The sequence below is a fragment of the Anastrepha obliqua genome, chromosome 2 (genome assembly GCF_027943255.1).
Source record: "Anastrepha obliqua isolate idAnaObli1 chromosome 2, idAnaObli1_1.0, whole genome shotgun sequence".
NCBI classification, from domain to species: Eukaryota; Metazoa; Arthropoda; class Insecta; order Diptera; family Tephritidae; genus Anastrepha; species Anastrepha obliqua.
In genome coordinates this window covers 123,308,186-123,332,547 of record NC_072893.1, presented here as the reverse complement: position 1 = coordinate 123,332,547, position 24,362 = coordinate 123,308,186, and the positions used below count along the sequence as shown (strand labels likewise).

At 34.6% G+C, this 24,362-nt stretch overlaps 3 protein-coding genes across 4 annotated transcripts; 2 read left to right on the top strand and 1 right to left on the bottom strand.

The window, feature by feature from the left end:
• Positions 1-11,164: 11,164 nt before the first annotated feature.
• Positions 11,165-13,911, bottom strand: LOC129237961 (N-alpha-acetyltransferase 30). The gene is made up of 4 exons (XM_054872963.1): positions 13,525-13,911; positions 12,201-13,449; positions 11,878-12,123; positions 11,165-11,717 (listed from the first exon to the last, which is right to left on the bottom strand). The coding sequence occupies exons 2-4, from the start codon at positions 13,218-13,220 to the stop codon at positions 11,553-11,555; spliced, it is 1,431 nt and encodes a 476-aa protein (XP_054728938.1). The 5' UTR covers positions 13,221-13,449; positions 13,525-13,911; the 3' UTR covers positions 11,165-11,552.
• Positions 13,912-14,324: 413 nt separating this feature from the next.
• Positions 14,325-16,215, top strand: LOC129238982 (smad nuclear interacting protein 1). The gene is made up of 2 exons (XM_054874234.1): positions 14,325-15,204; positions 15,265-16,215. Exons 1-2 carry the CDS (start codon positions 14,531-14,533, stop codon positions 16,025-16,027), a joined length of 1,437 nt encoding a protein of 478 aa, XP_054730209.1. The 5' UTR covers positions 14,325-14,530; the 3' UTR covers positions 16,028-16,215.
• A 3,614-nt stretch (positions 16,216-19,829) lies between these two features.
• Positions 19,830-22,569, top strand: LOC129237127 (protein maelstrom 1). Of its 2 annotated transcripts, none has more exons than XM_054871598.1 (6): positions 19,830-19,984; positions 20,100-20,238; positions 20,331-20,532; positions 20,602-20,751; positions 20,818-21,209; positions 21,271-22,569. In XM_054871598.1, the coding sequence occupies exons 2-6, from the start codon at positions 20,122-20,124 to the stop codon at positions 21,952-21,954; spliced, it is 1,545 nt and encodes a 514-aa protein (XP_054727573.1). In that variant the 5' UTR covers positions 19,830-19,984; positions 20,100-20,121; the 3' UTR covers positions 21,955-22,569. The 2 variants fall into 2 exon arrangements, with proteins under 2 accessions (XP_054727573.1, XP_054727574.1); XM_054871599.1 differs by having other exon boundaries at positions 20,097-20,238.
• The last annotated feature ends 1,793 nt before the right edge of the window (positions 22,570-24,362 follow it).

The following is a 24,362-nucleotide window of genomic DNA, read 5'->3' as shown; positions in this document are numbered from 1 at the left end:
CGAAAGAAGTAATGGGAAAAATCGTAGGCGGCTCTGATGACTATACTGAAAATAGAGTTCCAGAAATATTTCGTGAGTTGTATCAAACGCGGGCATAAGTGCGTTGCAGTTGATGTGGAGTACTTTGAAGGCGTTAATATCACTTTTGAGTAATAAACTTTTATTTTGAATTTTCTATACTATATTCCGGAAACTTTTCGATCAAAGTGGTATGTATGTATGTGCGTGCTTATGTTAATTGTGTTGCAAGGCACGCGCAGCTATCATTACTGGGTAGGAAGTGCTTGTGCGAGCGAAGAGACTTACTCGTATGTAGGGTAATGTAGCGCATGGCTCTATGCATTTCCTTAAAGTTTGATATGAAATTCAAATTCAGGTTAGTGGCAGTTTTTTGTTTTTTTTTGTTTTTGCTTTTGTATGCAAAGTGTTACACTTCCGTTATTTTGCAAATTTCATAATTTTGCGCATACTTTAGCTTTCCGTGCATATTTTTTATGCAGCCTGATAATAAATTGAATCTTCTGAAATAACGGGTGTTTTTTTTCAGCTGCATGAGAACTATCGATATCGCTTACTATGGTTTGACAGCTGAGAATGGCGCACTGTGTTAACGAATTGAGTAGCGGATATTTTAGCGCATATTTCGCCGCAATTGCTTTTAAAGGTGATTTGTCACAAATGCCGCCGGTAGAAGTAAGATGATGTGGGTGACTAATTCGCTAGACATTTTTAAATAACAAAAAATACATGCATTATATTTTTGCAAAGTGAAAAGATTCTCGCAAATAAAGATTTTAATAGACACTTTACTAAAGCGGAATTAAAAACTAATTAAAAAATTATGTTCCTGGGAAATATTATATTTTTTTATTTTTTTTTTATTTTTTAAAAGCTTAAATAACAATAGAATTGCTAAATAAACAAAAAGATAACGCAGCGCTAGCAACGGAGGCTTTCGGCTGGGATATTATATATTAGGTGTTTTTTTTAAGAGCTTGGCAACTCAAAATGATAATACAAAGCAGAAATATGAGTTTGGGAAAAATAAATTTATTATTTTTGCGTAAAATTTTTGCGATTAAAACGGTTTTATGGTCGAACTTTAGTTCCTGAGCGATGTTACGACGACTAAAATGCCGGTCAACTTCGATTATTTCTACGATTTTATCGACATTATCGACATTTTTTTTTAACAGCAAAAATGCCTGAACGTAATCGAACGTCGCGGCTACGAGTTATAGTATCTATTAGGTCAGTCCAATTTTTCACTACTTTTTCCAAAAAAATCTGGGCGTATGGCGTCAATGGTGGCTTGAATATTGGCTGCCAATGCCAAAATATCGTCGATGTTTAGCTCCTTAAATTTTGGAAACTAAAATTCAGTCAACATGGCTCGATAGCGATCGCCATTCACCGTAACGGCAGCTCTTCCGCATTCCGAAAGAAATAAGAACCGAAAATGCCAACAGTATGCAAACTGCACCCCGTAAAATGCACAAAGAACTCTCTATGAACTTCCCCGAACAGATTAATTTTTTTTTTAACAAATTTCCCCAATCTGGAAACGTTGTGTTGGCGTTAAACGCGTAATGATGACTTGCCATTATCAGCGGTCAGCCCATACTTATCGATATCGCTAATATGCATCTAAAGCAACACCCGGTATGAGAACTGAAGTTTGGGACACCTAATTGTCTCTCGTCAGTCGGTTCTACGTTATCGGAAAGTGCCGGATTTACTTAGTCCTACCACAAGTTCTGTTACAAGTTAAGCCCGTCATATAAGTAAATATAAAATTATAATACTTCAATGAAGTTAGTTTTATTTAAACATGTAAATACAAAAACAAATTTATTTTCATTCGAAATGGCCACTATTTGCTTTTACACAAACCTTCAAACGATTGGGCCATTCAGGGGACAGATACCTGTAAACGGCCATATTTTCCCTGATTTTCATTAAAATTATTTAAAATGAAGAATTCAATATATTTTTTTAAAAATTGGCATACAGTTTATTTATACATTTTTTTTTTTTTAATCATTTAAAATGGCGCCTTCTCAATCGGCGGGCATTGTAGCATCAGCGTCAGTGACCTGAATACAAGAAACTAAAATTTTTTTTGATTGCTAATGTCATAATTTCTATATGAATTAAACAAAAATGGAAAAAAAATCGCGGAATAAAATGCTTAAAAAAATGAATTTTTTGGGCGAATTTTCCTACTACTTTTGCGTTGAAAAAATTATTTTCATCTATAATATAAGAAATACTTAAATTTACGTTCTAAAAATTTTTGACATATTTTTAAAGGATTATATTAACATTTTATGAAAAAAAATTTTATTTTTTCGAAATTTTACAGGTATCTGTCCCCTTCAGCTATTGCAGCACTCACGGTTTCCATGGATATTGACGTCAATGCGCCTATCGAAGATTGTTTGAGACTGTCCAAATTTCTGTGGGATCTTCGACAGGCCATGTTCTCCAATTCTGCCCACAAACTGCAGTCCAACGGATTCAAATCTGGACTTCCAGACGGGCAATCTTCTGCGGCCAGGAATATTTTGTTTGCCGCTGCCTGATGATTTTTGCCTTGGGGGCTGGAGCGGAATCTTGCTGGAAGATCAAACGCTCCCCATTGAAGTGAGTACTGCTGAAGTGCTTTACTATGCCTTCTAGGACATCATCCTGATACACTTTTGCCCCGGTGTTAACCCGTTTTTCGCAGAAATGAAGAGATATAACATCTTTACAAGACACTCCCCACCAAACCATTACGGAGGCTGGATGGTGGCCAAGCTGAAACCTTGGAGCAACATTTTTTGCGTCTTTACAAGTTTTAGCACAGATTTTGTCGTTTTGCTTATTAAAAATTTATTCAACAGTGAAAATTTTCTCATCTGTGAAACAAATATTTTCATGGCCGTTCACTGCGTGCCACCAAAGCAGCTGCTTGCATCTATCGAGTCTAATTTTCTTCAAGCGCGCTTTGTCAAAAGATTACCAGTTGAGCAACGGAAGGCTTTCATGTGGGAATCATCTCTAATTAGTCCTGACATGGATCTGGTCGAGACATTCATTGCCCTGGACATGATTTTCTGCTTTCTAAGGAGATTTCTTCTTGTCGAATTCTTTCTCGGACGACTTTTATGGCTGCACTGGTTTGAACCACGTGAGGACGACCACTTCTTTTTCTGCTTGTCACTTCAGATGCTTGAGGAAAACGATTGATGCTGTAGTAACCAATATCGAAATATTAAGTTTTTGCAGCAATTCGTAAATTTCACTTGCACTTCTACCACACTTTTGTAATGCAATCACTGCAATGCGATTTTCCTTATCTCCCCACTCCATTGCTAACAAGCGGAATTTGCCACGAATCTGGGTATAATTTATGAGTAGTCAATGCATACAAATAAAAGCAAAAATAACGGAACTCTTGCTGCGAATTCGTTCGCGTCGTATGATTGTAAAACTGTAGGGCTGTTCATGAAGCAAATAGTTTGTAAGAATTGCTACAAATTATCACGTGTTGGTGTTCATGTACCCAAAAAAAACTTGCAGAGTAGGGGAAAGTGAGAGAGCAAAGTGGCATTTCATTTTGAGGGTAAGTTGCAAGTTTTTACTGAATAAATTTTTACTTGTAAGATTTTGCAAGTGAGAACAACAGCTGATCGCAAAGTGAAACGAAAACGAATTAATTTGCGAATTGCAATTGCTAATGGTTTGTTCTTCATCTGACAGCGATGATGAGATGGAACAAATTATTGTGGACAAAATGAAATCATGTGATTCCGAAGCTCGTTGCTTCGCATTTTCTTTACTTTATTTAGTTTTGTTTTCTTATTTATTACGAGGTAGCTCATGTGAAAAAATTTTAATTTCTGTGATTTTTCCTGCCAATAATTTAATCAGCTGTTCGTCAAACTTGCAAATTATTAGTGGTTTGGCGTTCATGTACTTTTTGGAATATTTTCCGCTTTGCGATAGAATTTTCGGAAATTGAGTTACTGGCAAGTTACTGAATAATTTTTACATGAACACATCTTGTGTCACAGTATTTACAGCAAAACTAAGTATATACGGCCAAGGACTGTCAGCAGCATTCCTTACGCATGTATTTATGCTGGCTACAACAACAAAAACAACTTACCTGTTTGTAATGCATAATAACTATGTTGTTTTTTATAACGAATTTTCACGAGTTTAATTTTCATAATCATTGCTTGAATAATTATTATCATCAACATTTCTTTTATACACCCATTGCTGTAAATATGTAGCTCATTGATATATATATTTATGTATGTATATGTACTCATGTATGTATGCCATTATTATTATATTATATTATATATTATGCATTCACATGATTCTATAATATGTATTTACTACATTTGGATTTATTAAATAATTTAATACGTTTATATGTACTTTTATCGTATTTCCTAATACCAACTTACTTTACATTGCTACAAAAGTTACATTTAACTTATACATATATATATATATATATATATTTAAATATTTATATATAAATGGCGCTGACACCCTTTATTGGGTGTTTGGCCGAGCTCCTCCTCCTATATGTAGGGTGCGTCTTGCTGTTTTTCCGCAAATGCGGGGACCGCCTCGGAACAGCAGTTGCTTTTTTATGCGCTGCGGAGCGCACACTCAGAGGTGTGCCATTGCCTGCCGAGGTGTGACGACTATTCCGCTTTTTGTATAATTTAGTACTTCATGTTCGGAGTTTCGAACCCGGGCTGTGACGAATAGTAGTAATGCATCAACCCCATCGTCTACGGTGGCCGCCTTATTTACTTATTTATATTTAACTTACATAAATAGGTGTTGATTTTAGCTACATACAAATGTTTATGTTACATACAACTCACTTGGACTTAAAGATTATCAGTAATGCTAAGAAAAATTATTTAAGTAAAATTGTCTTAACAAATATGTATATGTATATATAAGTATGTGTATGTGTAACTAAGGAGAAAATTTAATTTATTAATTTAATCTATTTAATTATGTGTCGAATTTCGTTTCACTCTCATTTTATCTTTTTTTACATTGCATTTATTTTATTTATATTTTACTTTATTTCATTTCAGTGTTAATTAACCCCTAGCAAAATCAAAGGTTTTAAAACGCATCTATAATTGTGCAAATTTATTATGGTAAGTCACTACATACACAGCTAAGTCTTCATATTCTTGCGCATTCGTACGCAAATTCATGTAATTCGGCACTTTCGTCGTGCACAACTATGCACAACAATCAGCTAATGAGAATTATTTTAAATTATATTGATAAATGAATAAGCGTTTCTTAACAAAAGAACACATACATTCAACTACTTCGTACTCGACTCATCTGTATTCGCCTCATCTGCGTTCGGCTGCACCACGATTTGTACAAACTATACACAATTCGGTTATTTGCAAAAATTAAGTGCTAATTATGTACGCACGTGTGTGTTTATGTGTATGCCTGTATATATGTGTATATTAGTATGTATAGGAAAAGTAAAGCTCTGCGCCTTTCCTGCTAGACGTCTTTAATGATCCGTAACTCTTCTTGAGACCACCCTTATGTGAATGCTTCTAAACGGTTTTCTGGTTAATCTTCAGTATCTTTACAAAATTTGTGCAATAATTTAGACGGCTATTTAGTATACACGTTCCAACATGATATACAACGCGTTGTCAACTTTATTATTCTCATATGCGTGGTGTTAAACATTTCGCAAAATGCAGGAATCGAGTGAAATTTGTTTAGTAATAATAATTGCAGAAACTTTATTTTATTTATAATTTATTATTTATCATTTCTTGTTTCTTTAATTTTTCTTATATTTATATACTTTTTTTATATTTTTCTTTAATGTGTTTTTTTTATTATTTTTATTTATTTTTTATTTAATTTTTGTTTTTTATTTCATTTTTCTTATTTAATTCTATTTAATTACTTTTTTATATTTCTTTATTTTTTTCTTTAAGGATTTTTTTATTCTAAATATAATATAATAATTATTTAATTATTTTTTTAATGTTTTTTTAATTCTTTTTATTTAATTTCTTTTATTTAATTTTTCTTATATTTATTTTCCTTTTTAAATAGTTTTTTATATTTCTTTAACTTTTTTTTAATGTTTTTTTATTTTAATTATTTTTATTTCATTTTTTTGTTTGTTTATTTTTTAATGTTTTTTAATTCTTTCTATTTAATTTTTGCTTTTTATTTCATTTTTCTTTAATTTTTCTTATATTTATTTAGTTTTTTTAATATTTTTTTATATTTCTTTATATTTTCTTTAATGATTTTTTTATTTTAATTATTTTTATTTAATTTTTTTATCAGTTTATTTTTTAATGTATTCTTTTTATTTATTTTTTGTTTTTTATTTATATTTTCTTCAATTTTTCTTATATTTATTTACTTTTTTAATATTTTTTTATATTTCCTTATATTTTTCTTTTATGTTTTTTTTTATTTTAATTATTTTTATCTGATTTCTTTGTTTATTTTTTTAATGTTTTTTTATACTTTTTATTTAATTTTTTTATTTCATTTTTTTTTTTATTTTATTTTTTGTTTTTTTATTTCCGTGTATAGACAATAACTAAAAGTAAAAATGTGTACAAATTTGATTGCACAATATGCGTATACACGTTGCAACTCATTGTACAACCGCTAACTACGCCCACCGAAAATTAAAACATTTTAATTTTCATGCAACCGTTAGACCAACGTCCAAATCGCTTGTACAACCAACATGCTCGTGTTCGTACAACACAGTTGGAGCGTGTATACTCTGCATAAGAGCCACCACTTTGGTGTTGCATTTGCATACTGTATTGACTCCATTAATAGCACACATTTTTTTGGCCGACTCCACCGTCTTTCCACCTTAGAACGCACTGAACTCATAAATCTTTTCGTATAAAAATATTGGACAAGAAAAAATGTTTGAAGTGGAATTCGAAAGTAAGCAAATTTGTTCTATTTTTCCACCATTTATGAAAAAAAGATATGTAAGTATTTATTTAAAGTGGTTTAAAAACAAAAACAGCAATTAAAACAAAGATGTCGGCACTGTCTCAAAACTCTTTTCACATATCAAGAAAATAAAAGATCAAATAAATGTGCATGACTATTTTTATGTTGATATTTGGTGTGGCCACCTGCAGTATCTATTCCTTTTTTTTTGCGTCATGTTCCTATGGAATCCTTTCCCATTGCTCTTCGATGCACTGCATCAAGTTGTTTGTTTTGTTTGTGAGCGTATTTGGGCAGGAGTATCTAGCGCTTTTGAGCAATTACGTAGCAATCAAGACCTGCTACTTGGGATCATTACAATTGGTATAATGGGGTTTTTTGGATCAGTGAATCCAAATTTATGCACACTTCGTTTCTAATTGTTACGTAAAATGTCTAAATAGATTTCGTTTGCCATGTTGTCTTCAATAATTATAATTTCCCAACAACTTTGCTGCAAATGCAACCCCATACCATTACACTTAGCTTCCCAAATTTCACTGTGGGAATAGTGTTCTTGTTTTTTAGAGCTGCCAGCGGCTTACTCCAAACTCCATTGCATCCATTGAGCTTATAAAACATTATTTTTGTCTCATCACAAAAAAATAAAAACATAATCCTAATATTCCACTGAGTGCGCAACGTGAGTTAGAGCAAAAGAAAGTAGTTTGTCAACATTAGCATGCGCTGGTAATTACTTTTTTCCTGCACTTCTTAATGAAAATTTTGATTATAAGAGAACTCTTCGGACCTACTGTTTCGTGACCTACTTTCACATCCTAGCGAACTTCCAAATCTGCGGCTAACATACTAAAGCTGTACTGCGTTTTTCGTGAATTTGTTTCACTATTGAACTTTCCATCCTTGGTGTGAGCTTTTTTGGTCTGCCACTGTAGTGTTTTAGATCAGACCGATTTTTGTATACTTTACGATTTAGAATATTGTGCGCTATCCTCGCATTAGGGCTGTTCATGAAACAAATAGTTTGTAAGAATTGTTATAAATTATCATGTTTTGGTGTTCATGTACCCAAAAAAAACTTGAAAAGTAGGGGAAAGTGAGAGAGCAAAGTGGCATTTCATTTTGAAGAGAAGTTGCAAGTTATTACTGGATAAATTTTTACTTGTAAGAATTTGCAAGTGAGAAGAACAGCTGATCGCAACGCAAAAATAAACGCGAATTAAAATTTGCGAACTGCTATAGCTAATGGAATGTTCTTCATCTGACAGCGATGATGAGACGGAACAAATTATTGTGGACAAAATGAAATCATGTGATTCCGAAGCTCATTATTTTGCATTTTATTTGCTTTAGTTTTGTTTTTAATTTAGTACGAGGTAGCTCAAGTGAAAATCTTTTTAATTTTTGTGATTTTTTCTGCCAACAATTTAATCAGCTGTCCGTAAAACTTGCAAATTGTTAGTGGTTAGAGAACTGGATAATTTTTACATGAACAGACTTATTAATAGAAAACATTTCAGCCATTTCTTTGGTAATTTACCTTTATGATAATTATAATAAAACAATTGTATACTATTTTTACTCGTGCGATAACCCGGCATTATTGCAACAACTTTTTTTATTGATGCGATGTAATGAACAGTTATAAATCACTTGGAAGTAACTGACCCATCAACTTTAAGTGCAGAAGCAACCAAAAACATACTAAAAAAATGTACACCGTTAATCCTGCGTTGGGTACCCGTCCATCGATTTAAGCAAATAACCTTTTAAAAACGATCCTCGAATAGGGCGAAAAAAAGCCAGACTCGGGTGTACAACCGAAGGTCTCAGATGTCCAACGGAGAGTTAAATTTATGATGTTTGTTTATTTTTCTTCCAGTTTTGAAAACAATTATGAGAAAATGGAAAATATGACGCATTTTGGTTCGTTCCCACGACAGTCAGTTCTACGTAACCGGAACCACCCGAATTTATATTGTATTCGGCCAAGCACTCTTACTTCAGCAGCATTTCCCGTATATGTATGGGAAATGTTTATGCTGCTACAACTACAACAACAACGACGCATTTTTGTTTTTGTTGTTGCTTTTGCATATTACGCGATCAAATAACTATTTTCGTTTACAGGAAAAGGAATTCAAAGTAATATCCCGGTAGTGTAGAATTTTGAAAAAATCGATTTTTTTGATATTTCGAATATTAAGAATATACTTTTACAGCCGTTTTAGCAGGTAGAGTCAGATTCGTCACGCGGCTGCATCAATGGTCGCATTATCCACTCTCAAAACTTTAAACTCAGTTATCTCAAAACTTTTTTTCGGCCTGGTGTTGTCAAATTTTTTTTTTTCTAGTAGCGGGGCATAGCTGCAGTCATACTGATTAATAATTTTTTTAGTTTTTGTGTTTCAGATAAATAGAAGAGCCAAAATGGACAACGCCGTCCAAGTTCAATTTTTCGGAAAGGTCAGCTTCAGCGTCATTTTTAAAATTATTAAAATTAAAACAAAAATTTGTTTTTTTAATTTTTGTAAGTAAAAGAAGTTAAATAGAAAGCCTAAAATATTTAAATATCGTTTTTCATTTTTTTATTGTAAAAAAAATCCTGGAATTTTTTTTTTCATATTTGTATTGTAAAAAAAAATCCCGCAAATTTTTTTCCCCGGAAAATTTTTTTTTTTTTTCATTTTTGTATGTAAAAGAAGTTAAATAGAAAGTCTAAAAATTTTAAATATAATTTTTCATTTTTTTATCGTAAAAAAAAATTCATGAAAATACCCTAAATTTTCGAGCTCTAGACCACCGGGACCCCTTAATTGAATCTACTAAGAAAATAATTCTACTACTAAATATTACATTGTGAAAAGAATTATGAGCCAGACTGTATATCGAATTTTCTCTTTTTTTTCTTTCCATTGCAGAATTTATTTAACGTATTATACACAAACTGTCGATTTTTTTTTTTGCTGGACCCGCTTTGATGTATACCCCGTGAGATATTTCTCACTAAATTCATCTAGTGGCAAATGTTCAGAACTTTTTACTTCACCTAATCTAATATTTCCAACTTTTTTTTAAGCTGATGATTTCATTGTTTTAAGTACACATACAAAATTGTTCAGAAGGCGCGTTTTAGACATGATTTTGCATTTTTCCAACAAAAATAATGAATCCATATAAACAGTTACATGATTTGATCTATTACGTAATATTCACATTCTCAATAGACATACTATTTTTTATATTTTTTTGTTTTGGTGTTTACTTTCAAATATTTTCTTGCCTTAAATTTAACGATTTTCTTTTATTAGACATATTTTTTATCTTACTACTGACACAACTAAATATTTTTAATTACACATGCAAATGTAGCTTATTTTTTACAAAAATTTGAATTGCTTTTGTGTTGTCACATTTAAGTAGCATTTTATTTTGCTTATATTTGCAATAAAAATAGTTTCCTTGTTATGAGAATTATCACTGTAAATATTTAGACTTCACACGGTTCCTGCAGGGTATTGCAGCGGAAGTTTATTTCTCAAATAGTAACATAAAGAGAGCGCCTAAATGTACACTTCATTAAAAATAGCTCTAAAGCGAAAATTAGTCATTTACAAATTATAAATTGAAATTATGCAATATTGTTTTATTAAATTTTTTTATTAGAAATTAGAAAGCTATGACTATGCGAGAAAAATTTCCGAGCATTTCAACTAGATAACAGTTAAAAAATGGTTAAATATTAGTAATTAATTTATTTATTTACAATTTTTTGTTCAAGTAGCTCTCGTGGTTTGTGCTAGGCAGCACTTTTATTTTTTTTTGAAAAGACATTATATTATTGCAGGCTTTGTTGAAAGAATTTTATGCCAATAACAAAAAACAAAAAGTCAGTCAAGCGCAATTGAAATAAATTAATGAACAAATTTATCAAACACATGACAGTAATATTAAACAAAGTATATTAAAATTACATAAAAAAAAATAGTGAGTGAAACATGAAACGAACATTAGATGTTCTGAAAAATCTTCAACATAAGGAATTCAAACATTCTGAAACACTTATTTATATAGCAATTAATAAATCAATTCGTAAACTATGTAATTTGAGAATTTACCTACTAAAAAAACGACCACAAAAAAAAACGAAAACTAATTTGACATACAATTCTTTTATTTTAACGTCGTTATTAAACTTAATAACTAAAACCCAAAAATAAAAGGTACAATGCGCAAGTTGTTATGAAACGCAAAACCCATCCATTGCGAAATTGACTGATACTACGTTCTCACATTTGCATTAGCCACGTGCTGCCATGTTTCAAAAGGTAATCAAACAATTAATATAGTTCATGTAATTTTTTATATGATTTTCGAAATGTTTTGGTTTTTTTTCTCGTTTTTGTTTTAATAGCTAAAATGTCAACGTAAACGTAAAAGAGACCGTCTCAACCGAATTTGATTCGCATACGAATTATTACAATATAATAAAAATATTTATGTGTGCATGCAATCTGGCAATGAAACTTTAACTAAACACAATCTCATCTGAACCACAATTTTAAGCGCAACGCATCGACACCATTCAAATAGTAACGAAACAAGCGTTTATCACGAACAAAGCCCAAGTTCTCGTATAAACGCAACGCGGGCACATTACGCATTTCGGTTTCCAGTACAACTTCATCGGCATTGTCGGCGAGCATGGCCTGCAAATTACGTTGTGGAGAATATATATATAAAAAAAAATGTATATAAATATAAAATATAACTTCATAAATATAAAATATAATATATATAAAATATAGCATCAGCTTATTCGTTATGGCGATATTTCTAAAAAATCCGCATTTTATATGCATTATGTACCTCAATAGCCCTTTGCACCAATGTTGTGCCAATTTTAAGTTTTCTATATTCCTTGCGCACCGCCAACATGGCTATGTAGCCGCGTCTCACATTCATATGCATGTCAAGTTTGCAAACTATGGCACCAACATACTCACTGCCATGCGCTGCCAAAAAACACAATTTCGGCCAATTGTATATGAAGTATCGATACGTGTAAATGGAGTATGGCTCCGACAATTCAGCCTGTATCAAACGCATTATGTCCTATAGAAAATTCATTTTTAATGTAAGCATTCCTTTCTCATATGCTATATGTATATGTCATATGTATACCAACTCACATGCATTTGCAGCTCCGACTCGTATTCTTTATACTCAATATGCACATTACTCAAATCTAAAGCGGGTGTTGTGGCGTATGTCGGCTTTTCTGCTGACGCTGCCATAGCATTTGCGTTAGCTTGCTGTGCATCGTCTTCGTCCTGCTTGGCAGTGTTGTTTGAACTGTGTATTGCAGTGGGAGGGTTAGCTTTTGTAGTGTTGTTGTGTACTGTTATAGTTGTCGGCAATTGGTTTTGTTGTGGGCAGGTGTTAGGCGTAGATACTGTTACAGTCTTCCCGAACACCCTCGCCACAGCGTCTGCATCCGGCGGAACTGTAGTCAAAGTTTCAGTTTCGTTATTGCTAATCGTTTGTTTGATCGTTGATAATTCAGTATTTGCAAATGGTGCACACTGTTGCTGGGACTCTTTGCAATGCAATATATTATCTTTTTTATTAACGCAAACCTGAAAACCGTTTTTCAATTTCACCTCAGCTACTTCCGATGTTTGGTCAAGTGCTTCCATTGACCTTGTTATTGCTGGAGATGATGGTGCGTCAGTGCTGTAGTTACTTGTCTGATGTGGTTCTTTGTTGATTTGTTTATTACTTTTACTTTTTGATTTTTTCACTGCAACACACGCTGGTGTTTCAAGTGATGATTGCTGCTGTTGTGGCTGCGCAATTGACACCCTCGTACTGTCGTTCGTATTATTAACGGTCGAGGGTGTATGGTGCCCATTCTGAACAGCATGACTACTAACTTGATTGCTGCACTTTTCATTAACACCATTCATTTGAAGTCCATCGCCTGTAATATGTAATTGTTCTAATTTTTCTGATATTCCGTTAGTTGAAACCATGGCATCGCCACTGACTTTGTCGAGTTTTTGACCATTGTTCACGTCTATCAAGTTGTCACTTGGTGAAATGTTGGCAGAGCCCTTTCCGTTCGCTTTTTTATTCCTTTGCCTTTTCTTCGGTTTTTGTGATGTATCTAATTTTTGCTGTTCAGCAATGGCACTTGCGGTATCATCCATTGCTTTTATAAATGAAAAATTACACAGAAATTGATTACAGCGTTAAATTAATGCAAGAGTTCCTAGTTCCAAGTTAGTTGGCTAATGAAATGCCGATATTTTTAAAAAGTTTCTTTGTTCCGTTCTTATTTGCTATTTGTTGCTCAATTTTTCAGCACTTCTTCGTGTCGCTAACCACACCAGCACGAGTTTGACACTTCCTGCTTCGAACACTTGTACTTTGCTTTGCCTACATAGAAAGACGTAAAACGAGAAATTTTGCAATTTTAATGTAAATTTTGATTGGCATGAAGGATTTTATTACCTCAAAGACTTATATATGCCGTCCCTATTGTAAACAGACTTTGGTACTTCCACCAGCTTGTTGTCCTCTTCTTTTCTGATTTCCTCAGTACTGACTTATATCCGAAGTCACCCTTCTTTGCCACCTTCTTCTTCACCTTTTATTACTAATGTCTATCCCCTGCTTTGCCCTGCCTTCTGCTGACTTCCATCAACTCGACCCTTGATCTAACCAGCCGCTCCCAAATTCTAGTCCTGCATTTCAGTCAAGCTATATATATTCTTATTTAATTCCTAAACAAGTTACATTAAATTTCTCAATTAAAATTACTAGCAATTTTGACTTTTCGTAAGTTTTCTGAAATTTTCACTTTCCTCGCGAGCTGAACGTGAAAGACAAGTTCTGCCTTGCCAGATGCCAAGCTAATAAATTCATCAAAACTCTGAAGCATATATGTACAATTTGAAGTTTATACAATTGTTGGAGTATTTATCAATTGAAGTTTTAAAAAGCATTATACGAAGGAAAAGCATTTAAGCATAAAAGAATATAGTAACAAATTAATCATAAGAAACGAGTAGTTTAGAGCTAACCGTTTTTTTAAAAGGTACGAATTCGAAAAATATGGTAGCATACTTTTGATTTGAGCAGTTAATAGTTGACATCTGCTATGACATAAGAACAGGTTTGTTAAACTTATACCGTTATTAGATACATATACATAAGCTTGATATCTTAAAAATTGCAGAAGGAAGTTATAATGTTATAACTGTATAATTTTACATTTTTTATGCAGTTGATATTATTTTATTACATGAAACTGTTGTTATTATACTCAGAATTAAATATTTTTGTTTTCGTTTTAATTAAGATCACCCTGTGCTAAGAGCAAGGTATTTCGCTATCATTTGACAATGCAACGCTTCCCATTTGCTGTCACTGTCAACGCCGATTTTATTCAGGCGCAAAATATTTACATTTCTCGGATACATTTGTTGAAATAATTATAAATTATTATAAGAAAATAATGTCGAAATCTAAGAAGTCGGACAAGGACAAATGTAAGGATGACGATTTGCAATCTGATACTAGCAGTAACGAGAGCCATAGTTCCGAGTCCGAGTCAAGGCATCGCAAGCAAAAACGTATGAAAGGTGTCTCAACACATTCAAGCAAGAAAAATCGATCCAACAAATATTCGGAGCAGCACGAATCAAGTAGCAGCAGCTCTACCTCAACTTCTGGAAGTGATTCATCAGACACAGATTCAGAAACTGAGGAGCGTAAAAAGTCAAAAGGCAGAGAGAATGGTAGCAAAAAACGAGAAAATGTTTATGAGACCACAGAACGAGGGCAGCGTCGACGCCAGCGAAGTCGCGAGCGTGAAGAACAAAGTAGTGGTGGAGAACCGAATGTCTCCAAATGGGACAGTCCTGATAGACGAACTCGACAACGTAGCAGAAGTAGAAGTCGGCAAAGACGCAAGCAGAGTAGGGAACGTGACAGGAGTCATGAACGCGATTTAGAGCGATCGCGTAGTGATCGTTATGAGCGAGGAAATAAAACACGCAATGAATACGCAGAAAGAGATCATTTACCGGAAAGACGTGACTATCGAGAACGTTATGCAAATAGAAATCACAATGGTCAATGGAGAGATGATCGAATTAAGGGATATGACCGTTACAACGAGCGCAAGGAGTAAATAGCTTATATTTGTTTATATATCATAATATAAAATATCAAAATTAATTAATTTAGACACAGTCGTAGCCCGCGTGCTGTAAGGGAGCATGGCAGGCCGCATGGTGATGAACGAATTAAGCGAGAGCCCAGAGAGCCCTCTAGGCAACAAAATTCACCATCCAAACGTGGCCGGCCACAGCGTAGAAATTCACGTGATGATGATAGCAAAAACTATGAATGGGGTGGCAAACGAGCAAATGAAAAGCAGGATGCAAATCCGACAAAAGAGGAGCCAATCGATAAAGAGAAACCAAATTTTGGCCTAAGTGGAGCATTATTGGAAGACACAAACAAAGTGAATGGAGTTGTTGTCAAATATGCTGAACCACCGGAGGCAAGAAAGCCAAAACGTCGTTGGCGTTTATATCCGTTCAAAGGTGAAACGGCTCTTCCTACATTGCACATACATAGACAAAGCTGCTTTTTGGTGGGGCGAGATCGTAAAGTGGCCGATTTAGCTGTAGATCATCCCAGTTGCTCAAAGCAACATGCAGCGCTACAATATCGCCTAGTGCCATTCGAACGTGAGGATGGTTCACAAGGTAAACGTGTGCGGCTGTATCTAATCGATTTAGAATCAGCCAATGGCACATTTCTGAATAACAAAAAAATTGAGCCGCGCAAATATTATGAACTAATTGAGAAAGATGTTATCAAATTTGGGTTTAGTACTAGGGAATATGTATTATTGCACGAGAATAGTAAAGAAGATCAAGAGGATGATGACGTATTTATTAAACCAGAACCTGAAGATGTGCCTGACGGACCAAATCCTTGAGCGCAAACAGACCAGCATAAGCAACCCGTTAAAATACCAGACGATACCCAATCAAGAGTATAATCACTGCATGTTACATACATCAATGGTAAAGGGTCATTTTGATCATTCAAATAAATAATTGATATACCAACTTCAAACGAACTAAAGTAAAAATTGTACATTAAATATTGACCCTGTATTTTAAAGGTAAATGTGTACAAATTGTATTGCTAGAAAAATGTCTTTAAACATTTTATTTTAATTCCGTTGTGAAAGTTTTTAAATTTTTTAGTGGTATTCATTTAAGCCTTTAAATTTCCCTAACGCATAAAATTATACTTCTGCATGTGCCGGTACATGAAGACACTTGACAAAAGCTTTGTGTAATTTTAATCACACAGCTGTGCGGTTTTACCAGAGAACGTTAATTCCATGTTCTCTGGTTGTGCCTTGTATTTAGTTATCGTAAAAAAGTTAATTTCGAGATTCACTGTTAAAAATTTCGGGTATGAAACAGTTAAATTTCCCTTGAGTGTACCCTTGTTTTTGCTACGAAATACAACAAATTAATTATGTACTTATCAAATAAAAATACAATAGTTTTTGTTTACACTTTCTGACTGGGGTAATTTATCGATAGCAGAAGAAAAGGGTAGTTTGCAAAAGATACTTTAAATTAGGGATGTGGCATAAGTGCAGACGGAAAAAAATAAAAGACATAAACGGGCATGGTCCGAACTTATTTTAAAGGCACATAACATTTATTATACAAACGAATAATATGGATGTTAGAGGGACGGAAAGATGGAAACTTCAAAACCTTAAAATGCTTTTATTTCTTTAAGTAAAGGGGTTTCCAATAAGAGGTGTTATTTTGATATTCAAAGAAAAATGTTATTTTTAAATATAAATGATCGGATGTTTATTTTATTATAAAGAGGAAGGTATGCCGTTAATAGTGGAAAATAACATCAGGCAAATGACCACCACGACCACGCTTACAGACAATATACTTTTCATGAAATTTTCCATAACCGAATTGCAAAGTGGCTGCCCTATGTTCTCGATAGCCTCACGAATTTCATCTTTGAGGTCTTGAATCGACCCTGGGCTGTTGGCGTAGACATTCTCTTTCACGTGGCCCCAAAGGAAAAAGTCACAAGGTGCTAAATCACAAGATCTCGGTGGCCAATTGTGATCACATCTTCGAGAGATAACACGGTCCGGAAACTTTTTCCGTAAAAGATCAATAGTATCGTTGCTTGTGTGGCACGTAGCGCCGTCTTGTTGAAAATAGAAACATTGTCCAGATCAATACCATCCAATTCCGGACATAAAAAATCGTTAATCATCTCTCGATAGCTGCGGGCTATTCAAAATAACACCTGTTATTGGAAAACCCTTTACTAAGACGATTTTAACGAAATTTGTATCATTCTATAGCTACATATGTATATATTTAAATGTATATATCTCTTTACTTTTTTATATAAACGACCGGCGTAGCCGAATAATTTGGTGCGTGACTACCATTCGGCAGTGCGTAGATTCAAGTCTCCGTGCATGAAACCTTAAAATGGTAAAAAATATTTTTTTCTAATAACGGCCGCTCCTTGGCCAACCTCCGAATGTATTTCTGCCATGCAAAAGGTCTTCATAAAAAATATCTGATATTCGGAGTCGGCTTCAAACTGCAGGTCCCTCCATTTGTGGAACAACAACAAGACACACGCCACAAATATGAGAAAGAGCTCGTCCAAATACCCCAAAAGGGTGTAAGCGCCAATTATGTACATATGTATGTACGTATATAACTATAAAAGAAAAAATTATTTAAAATCAATTTTTTTTAAATTGCGAAATTAACATCACTTGAAAATTTATTGCTTAAGTACTTTACGAAATACTGGAATTTAAAAGTTTTGAAACTTCCACTTTTTCATCCATTTGAAAATTAACCGCTTAAATACTTTATGAAATACTGGTATTTTAAGGTTATGGATTTCTAATTTTGCCTCCATTTGAAAACGAATCTCTTCAGTATCTTACGAAATACTAGCTTTCAAATTTGAATTTTTTACTTTTCCGCCTACTAGAACCCACATTATATGCACAAGAAATGTTATACGCTTTTGGTGAGGACTCCGCCCATTTTTTAATTTTTGAAGTGAAAACTTCTTTAGAATCGTTGGGAGTGATTTGAGGCTCGATGAAACGAAAAAGCGACACTCTTGGCTACGAAGCGTTTTATGTGGATATACGTATATGTGTGTGGCTGCGTACTGCTGAGCCACGCTAGTATAGTGAGTACTGTAGTATGTATACTACACTACCTATTACTTGCTTTGGTGTTTAGTTCAAGCGTCATACGTATGTATGTTTGTATGTATGCTAGTACGAATGTGTGCGCGCCTGCGTATTACGGAGCCACGGTGAGCGAGAAGGCATTATGTATACCTATACTATACTACCTAATACTTGCTTAGACCAAGCGTCCTACGAATGTTTGTGTGTATGTTAGTACGTCTGTGTAATATACGCGTTACGACGCTCATACTAGCAACCGCGTGTGCTGTACTGCGTCCGTATTTTTATATTCGTAAATATTTTCATTTTTAAATATTTACCGCGATTATACCGAAAAATAATGCAGAAAAGTGTCGTGAATATCGACAGAAAAAAAAAACAAAAAGAAAATAAAACTAAAAACCAGATTGAGCAATGGAAAAACAGTTTTAATTGTGGCAATTTATATTTCACCGAATCAATCAATAAATAGCATCACGGAATTCATTCACGAAAATTTAATAAAGTATACACCAGAAGTATCGGGGATTCTTAGAAAAGATTACGATAAAGTTCCAATGATTTTAAGTGGCGATTTTAACGTAAATTTTGCATTGGACACATCGGTTCCTTTAATTGACGTTCTCAATACAACATTCAATTTAAAAATGTGTAACAATCGCACTGAATCGACAACACGATCAAAAACAACCATTGACGCGGTATTTCAAAGATATGTTGACAACATCGAAACCAAAGCATTTGTATCATATTTTATCTATCATAAGCCACTCGTATCATTTGTTGAAATTGAAAACATTGAGGATGAATAATAATAAAATGAAGAAAATAAAATATGAACTTTATAGCAATATTATAATGAACCTATAATTATCCCGCTGCTAATGATGCTTTCGTCTCATTCTCTCTCAGTTTGTTTTACGGAAGGTTTCACTTCTATCGCGTCTAACCGTTAGACTGGTATTTTTTTTATTTGATTGAGGAGTCGCTGGGAATCTAGCCAATCAGAAACACGATAAATTTCCTTCCTTGTATATCTAAAAGGAACTTAATCGTAATTTGTTATAAATGCTTGCAATCTTGGGCTTTGGGAACAGCTAACATTTCATTGTAATTTATTTAACCTGTTTTTCTTAGACAGCTCTATTTACTGTGCTGAATTAATTTCAAGCGATGGACTGTCGATGCAAAACCGGTTTTCAGCCAAATATTGGATTCACCGTGCACGTTGGCTGAATAATTATGATAACGATTATCAGATGTTCATGCTTACTTTATAATGTCAAAATAACAGGGAAGTTTTCGTTTTTTGCTTAACTTTAAATTTCATAGCAAATACAATTTCCTTTTTCGGCACGACGCACATATGTATACGACATTAACTAAAAAATGAACCTTTGAAATTGACGCATATATACGACATAATCACTTAACAGGTTAAAATGCCCGAGTATGGCAGCTCTTTGGTCCCGTTGCAGTATTTTCCCCAGCCGTCAAATTGACATTAAAATTCATGTTCATTGCGGCAAAAGTCAATTCCAGTTAGTGCGTAAAATTTATTTGCTTGTCAACAATTTGTTAATTGTTTCACAAATTGATAAACCAAAGAAAAGTTTTTGGAAAGCTTTATTTTCAGCTAAAAAAAGAAAACTTATTAATTTAGTGCAGGTATTTTATACTTAAGTTCGTTTAAATTATTTGGATTGCACAGATAATTTAATAAATTTCGTTTGAGGAATTTTTAATTGTCCCTGAAGCTCAAGTAGTTTTTATTTCATAGCAGCATTAAAACGATATATTCAAAAATGCGGAAAAATAAAAAGCCGAATGGTTTTATTACGTTCACTAACGAATGGAAGTCAAAGTATGGTAAAAGGATGACTTTGAGCCAAGCTACGGAAGAAGCAGGCAAAATTTGGATTGTAAATATGAACTTTTTTCTTGATTTATTTTGCGGTAGTGTTGAAGGCGTAAGTTATGTTGCTATAGCCTCATTTCCGTTTTTTATATCCAGTCGATGAGTATGGAAGAACGCAGCCCTTATAATGAGCGCGCTAAACAAGAGAGATCTAAATTAAAATCTGCACCACCGAAGCTAACCTGCACAGGGAAACCCTTAGATCAAGTGGAAAAAGATTTACAAGTGGCAGATCAATGGAATATTCAGATGAAACGAAACATAGAGATGGTGGTGCGCAATAGTGTCAATAATGACCGTAAGCTAACAGGATTTTCTGATAACTGTTTTGCATGTAAATGACTTAACCTCTCTTTTTATATTCTAGAACTTAAAACGCAGTCATATTTTTTTGTAATGGTTAATTATTTTGTGAAATCGCTCAGGGGCGATAGCTATGTGCCAGCCGAAATATCTGTTGCTGAATATTCATTGCAGGAGGGCGTTTGCCGGAAATATCATACGTTGATAAATCCTGGTATGATGCAGGATTGAGAATTTTTTGTATGGCTCTTAATTATTTACGTTTTGACTTGCTCCAAAGGTCGCAACTTGTACGGTCTGCAGTTTGATGCGCAAGATCATGCGGACCGCACGCACAAGCTTCCGCTGCCACCAAATGCTTTGGGTGAAGAGAATTTGGGTCTGATTTATAATCATGTATTGGACTTTGTACGCGACCCAGAAACTGGGGATTATCCACCCATTTATACACATCGTGATTCAATACCAATTGTTAAGTCTGTATTGGACTTCCTCAAAAATTCCAGTTCAACTAATGTTGAATTGAAGGTGTATTCCATACAATACCTTTTCTTTATACTCAAGGAAGCTACAGCAAAAGAGGGTGACGTACGAAGCCCAAAATGTCACTACATAACTGATGCCTGCTTTGACCGTGATTTTTACGAATATCAAACTGATATTGCCTGCAATGTGAGTGTTATTTAAATTACTAAATTGTTTATTCAAAAGTTTCTTTTATTTTCATTCACAGAAACATGAAGAAATGGACAAAAGTAAATATTGTACACAATCGTGTGTAACCCGCTGGGGATACATTTTCTCGGATTTTATGTGCGGTGACGTCGCTATCTCTGTGGTAGAAGGACGGCACAAACCGATTCGTACGGATGTAGACCACAGTGGCAATAACAATCCGGCACCACCGAGTACTTGCTTCGATACTGAATCACAAATTTCTGGAAATAGCGAAAGCACATACGCCACCAGGCCATTTTCTGAGAACAGAGTTTGTTATGATGACCACAAAACATTTATGTCGGCACATTCAAGTGCTATCGGTACCTCTACGAACAATAACCAGACCAATGACTTTCCTTATTTGGGAGCTAGAAAGAAAACTTCAAAAATTACTTCAACTTCGCCACCAAGAAGCAGTCGCTGGAACACGGAAGGGTTTGATGGCAGAACACTGGATCTTGATTTGTGCGAAGGTGGGAATCCGTGGTCAATACGTTCGCGTGATGTGCCACGCGAACCAGATACATCGCACTTCGATATCAATTACACTCGCGACGAAACCACCGACAATGATAGGCCTGGAACTTCCAGTGGTTATGGACGTGGAAGAATGCGTATGAATCATTCTGCCACTAGCAATACAACTGCAGGCTCGGGACGTGGCAGGCTATGGCGAAATCCCGACTACCGCAATTGATTAAACAAAGTATCTAATCTAAAACTATGTTTATACAATTAATGTATATCCAAATAAGGCGTAGAGTATTAGTAAAAAGTGCGCGTATTTCAATATTTAATTGTAAGTAAAAAAATTACAATATATCGTTACATAAACATGCACAAAGAGTCCCTAACCAACATGTTTGAAATTTAACCGAAGCAAAATCCATTAAGGGCAATCACAACCCGTGCATATGGCCTTGATTGTGCATAATTCGCTGCATTTGCAAAATTTCTGTTGCCATGAAATATGAATATGCAGGCATATATGCAGCGGATTGTGCTGACCCTTATAAATTAAAAAAAAAAAAGGATTTTGGATTAGCTGAAGTAGTTTTGTCGGAGCGTATTTTAATACAGATACATCTACAAATACATACATACATAATACAGCAGATAATGTAAAAAAAAGCCATTTCGATAAAATTTCTGCTTACATGCTTTGTGCATTTTGGGTAACGATAAGTACGCGAAAAACACTAAATTTTTACTTAATTAATTTTCATGTTAGATCTGTTTGAGTAACTTGACTACAATATTCATGTACAGTGAAATGTGTTTATTAAATAAAATGCCGCACACTTAAAACAAATTCAAAGTCGTACATCTATTTCCTAGACTTGGACCTCTTATAACGGTATTTATTTACTAAATTTATATTTCATGAAATATATTTGGAGCATCGGCTATTAGGTGATTTCTGGTTTACAAGTGAATTTCCATTTCATGCACCAGGTGGTTGGCTTTGGAGTAGCCATCGGAAATCATTGTAGCGCGCTTTAACATGCAGCTTCTAGTGGTTTTGCCTTTATTAACTAGGTACTTCTGTCTTTACTTCGTTGAATGCTATTTTTGCCCGCTTTTGCCTAATCCATAAAAAACTGGCCGCTCTCTATAGTAGTGATATCAGCATAATTTATTTAGCGGTCGGATCAGACCACAATCATCAGTGCAAGCGTGAATGTCGCATCTCATTGTTTGTAGATGGGTACTCATTGTCGTTCTTAGTACATATGGAGACTCCAATGACTCTTTCGGAACCATTTTGGGGCACTTCATGTCGGTTAGTATTCAAACCTCTTTACACTCAGGAGTTACGACTGATTTCTTCTCGTTCCCATGACAGTCGGTTTTACGTAACCGGAACGACCCGAATTTATATTCGGCCAAGGATTGTCACTCCAGCAGCATTCCCTGTCCATGTATGGGGAATATTTGTGCTGCTACAACAACAACTGCTTTCTTCTTTAATTTTAAGATGATGGCGTACATGCCTTGCTGGGGACCCGCGCATCACAGGTAAATGCTCTGCTTGTGAAGGTACCCAAAATTGGACTAATCGGGTGGATCAATGCAATTCGTAGCCGTGGCGAGCATACGCCGGATATCAAAAAATAAATGCCATTATTATTATTTCAAGTTCTCAAGTTCCTAAAAAAACACCCGATATATACTAGTGGCAATTACACAACGTCTAAGAATAGTTCATGAAAAAAAACCTGCATCCATAGATGACCCTGCGCCTGCGTTTAAAATCATAAAGGGTGTTTTTTTTAGAGGTTAGGTTTTCAAGATAAAATAAAACGTATATAATTTAATGTTATGGCCAAGAATTTAGCTTTATTATAAAGATAAGGGTTTGCCATTATGTTTTAAAAATGATTTCGGGCAAGTGGCCGCCGCGGATGGCTCGAATAAATTCCAGCCGAGAGGCCCAATTTTCGACCACTTTCATCGTCTCGGGCTTATTTGCGTAGACAAGCGACTTCGCATAGCCCCACAAGAAATAGTCCAGCGGTGTTATATCGCACGATCTTGGAGGCCACGCCACAGGTCCACGGCGCGAGATAATGCGCTCAATCGATTGTTGCGTTGGCTGTATGGCATGTAGCGCCGTCTTGTTGGAACCAAAGGTCGTCCACATCAACATCGTCCAATTCAGGCACGAAAAAGTCATTAATCATGGCTCTATAGCGCTGTCCATTGACTGTAACATTATGGCCGGCTTCAATTTTAAAGAAATATGGACCAATGATTCCCTCTGCCCATAGAGCACACCAAACAGTGACTTTTTGAGGATGTAACGGCGTCTCAGCAATGGCTTGTGGATTATGTTCACTCCAAATGCGACAATTTTGCTTATTGACATACCCATTCAACCAAAAGTGAGCTTCATCGCTGAACAAAATTTTTCATAAAGTGGATGGGCACATCAATTGCTGCGCGCGATGGTGGATGGACTCATTCGGGTCTTCTTCGATACTCTGCTCCACAGCAGCAATAGCGTCTTCGGTGCGCACTGTACGACGTCTCTGAGGATGCGTATTATCCACTAGAGCAAACGTGGTGCGAAACCGGTCCATGGTTAATCGAATTAGTGACTCT

Excerpts from the sequence above, each read along its gene's own strand:
- LOC129237127 (XM_054871598.1), top strand. The coding sequence starts at position 20,122 with ATGCGGAAAAATAAAAAGCCGAATGGTTTTATTACGTTCACTAACGAA. Across the intron at positions 20,533-20,601 it reads CAATAGTGTCAATAATGACC|AACTTAAAACGCAGTCATAT; the intron begins GTAAGCTAACAG and ends TTTATATTCTAG. Across the intron at positions 21,210-21,270 it reads AAACTGATATTGCCTGCAAT|AAACATGAAGAAATGGACAA; the intron begins GTGAGTGTTATT and ends TTTCATTCACAG.
- LOC129237961 (XM_054872963.1), bottom strand. The coding sequence starts at position 13,220 with ATGGATGATACCGCAAGTGCCATTGCTGAACAGCAAAAATTAGATACA. Across the intron at positions 12,124-12,200 it reads AGTCGGAGCTGCAAATGCAT|GACATAATGCGTTTGATACA; the intron begins GTGAGTTGGTAT and ends AATTTTCTATAG. Across the intron at positions 11,718-11,877 it reads TGGTGCAAAGGGCTATTGAG|GCCATGCTCGCCGACAATGC; the intron begins GTACATAATGCA and ends CGTAATTTGCAG.
- LOC129238982 (XM_054874234.1), top strand. The coding sequence starts at position 14,531 with ATGTCGAAATCTAAGAAGTCGGACAAGGACAAATGTAAGGATGACGAT. Across the intron at positions 15,205-15,264 it reads CGTTACAACGAGCGCAAGGA|ACACAGTCGTAGCCCGCGTG; the intron begins GTAAATAGCTTA and ends TAATTAATTTAG.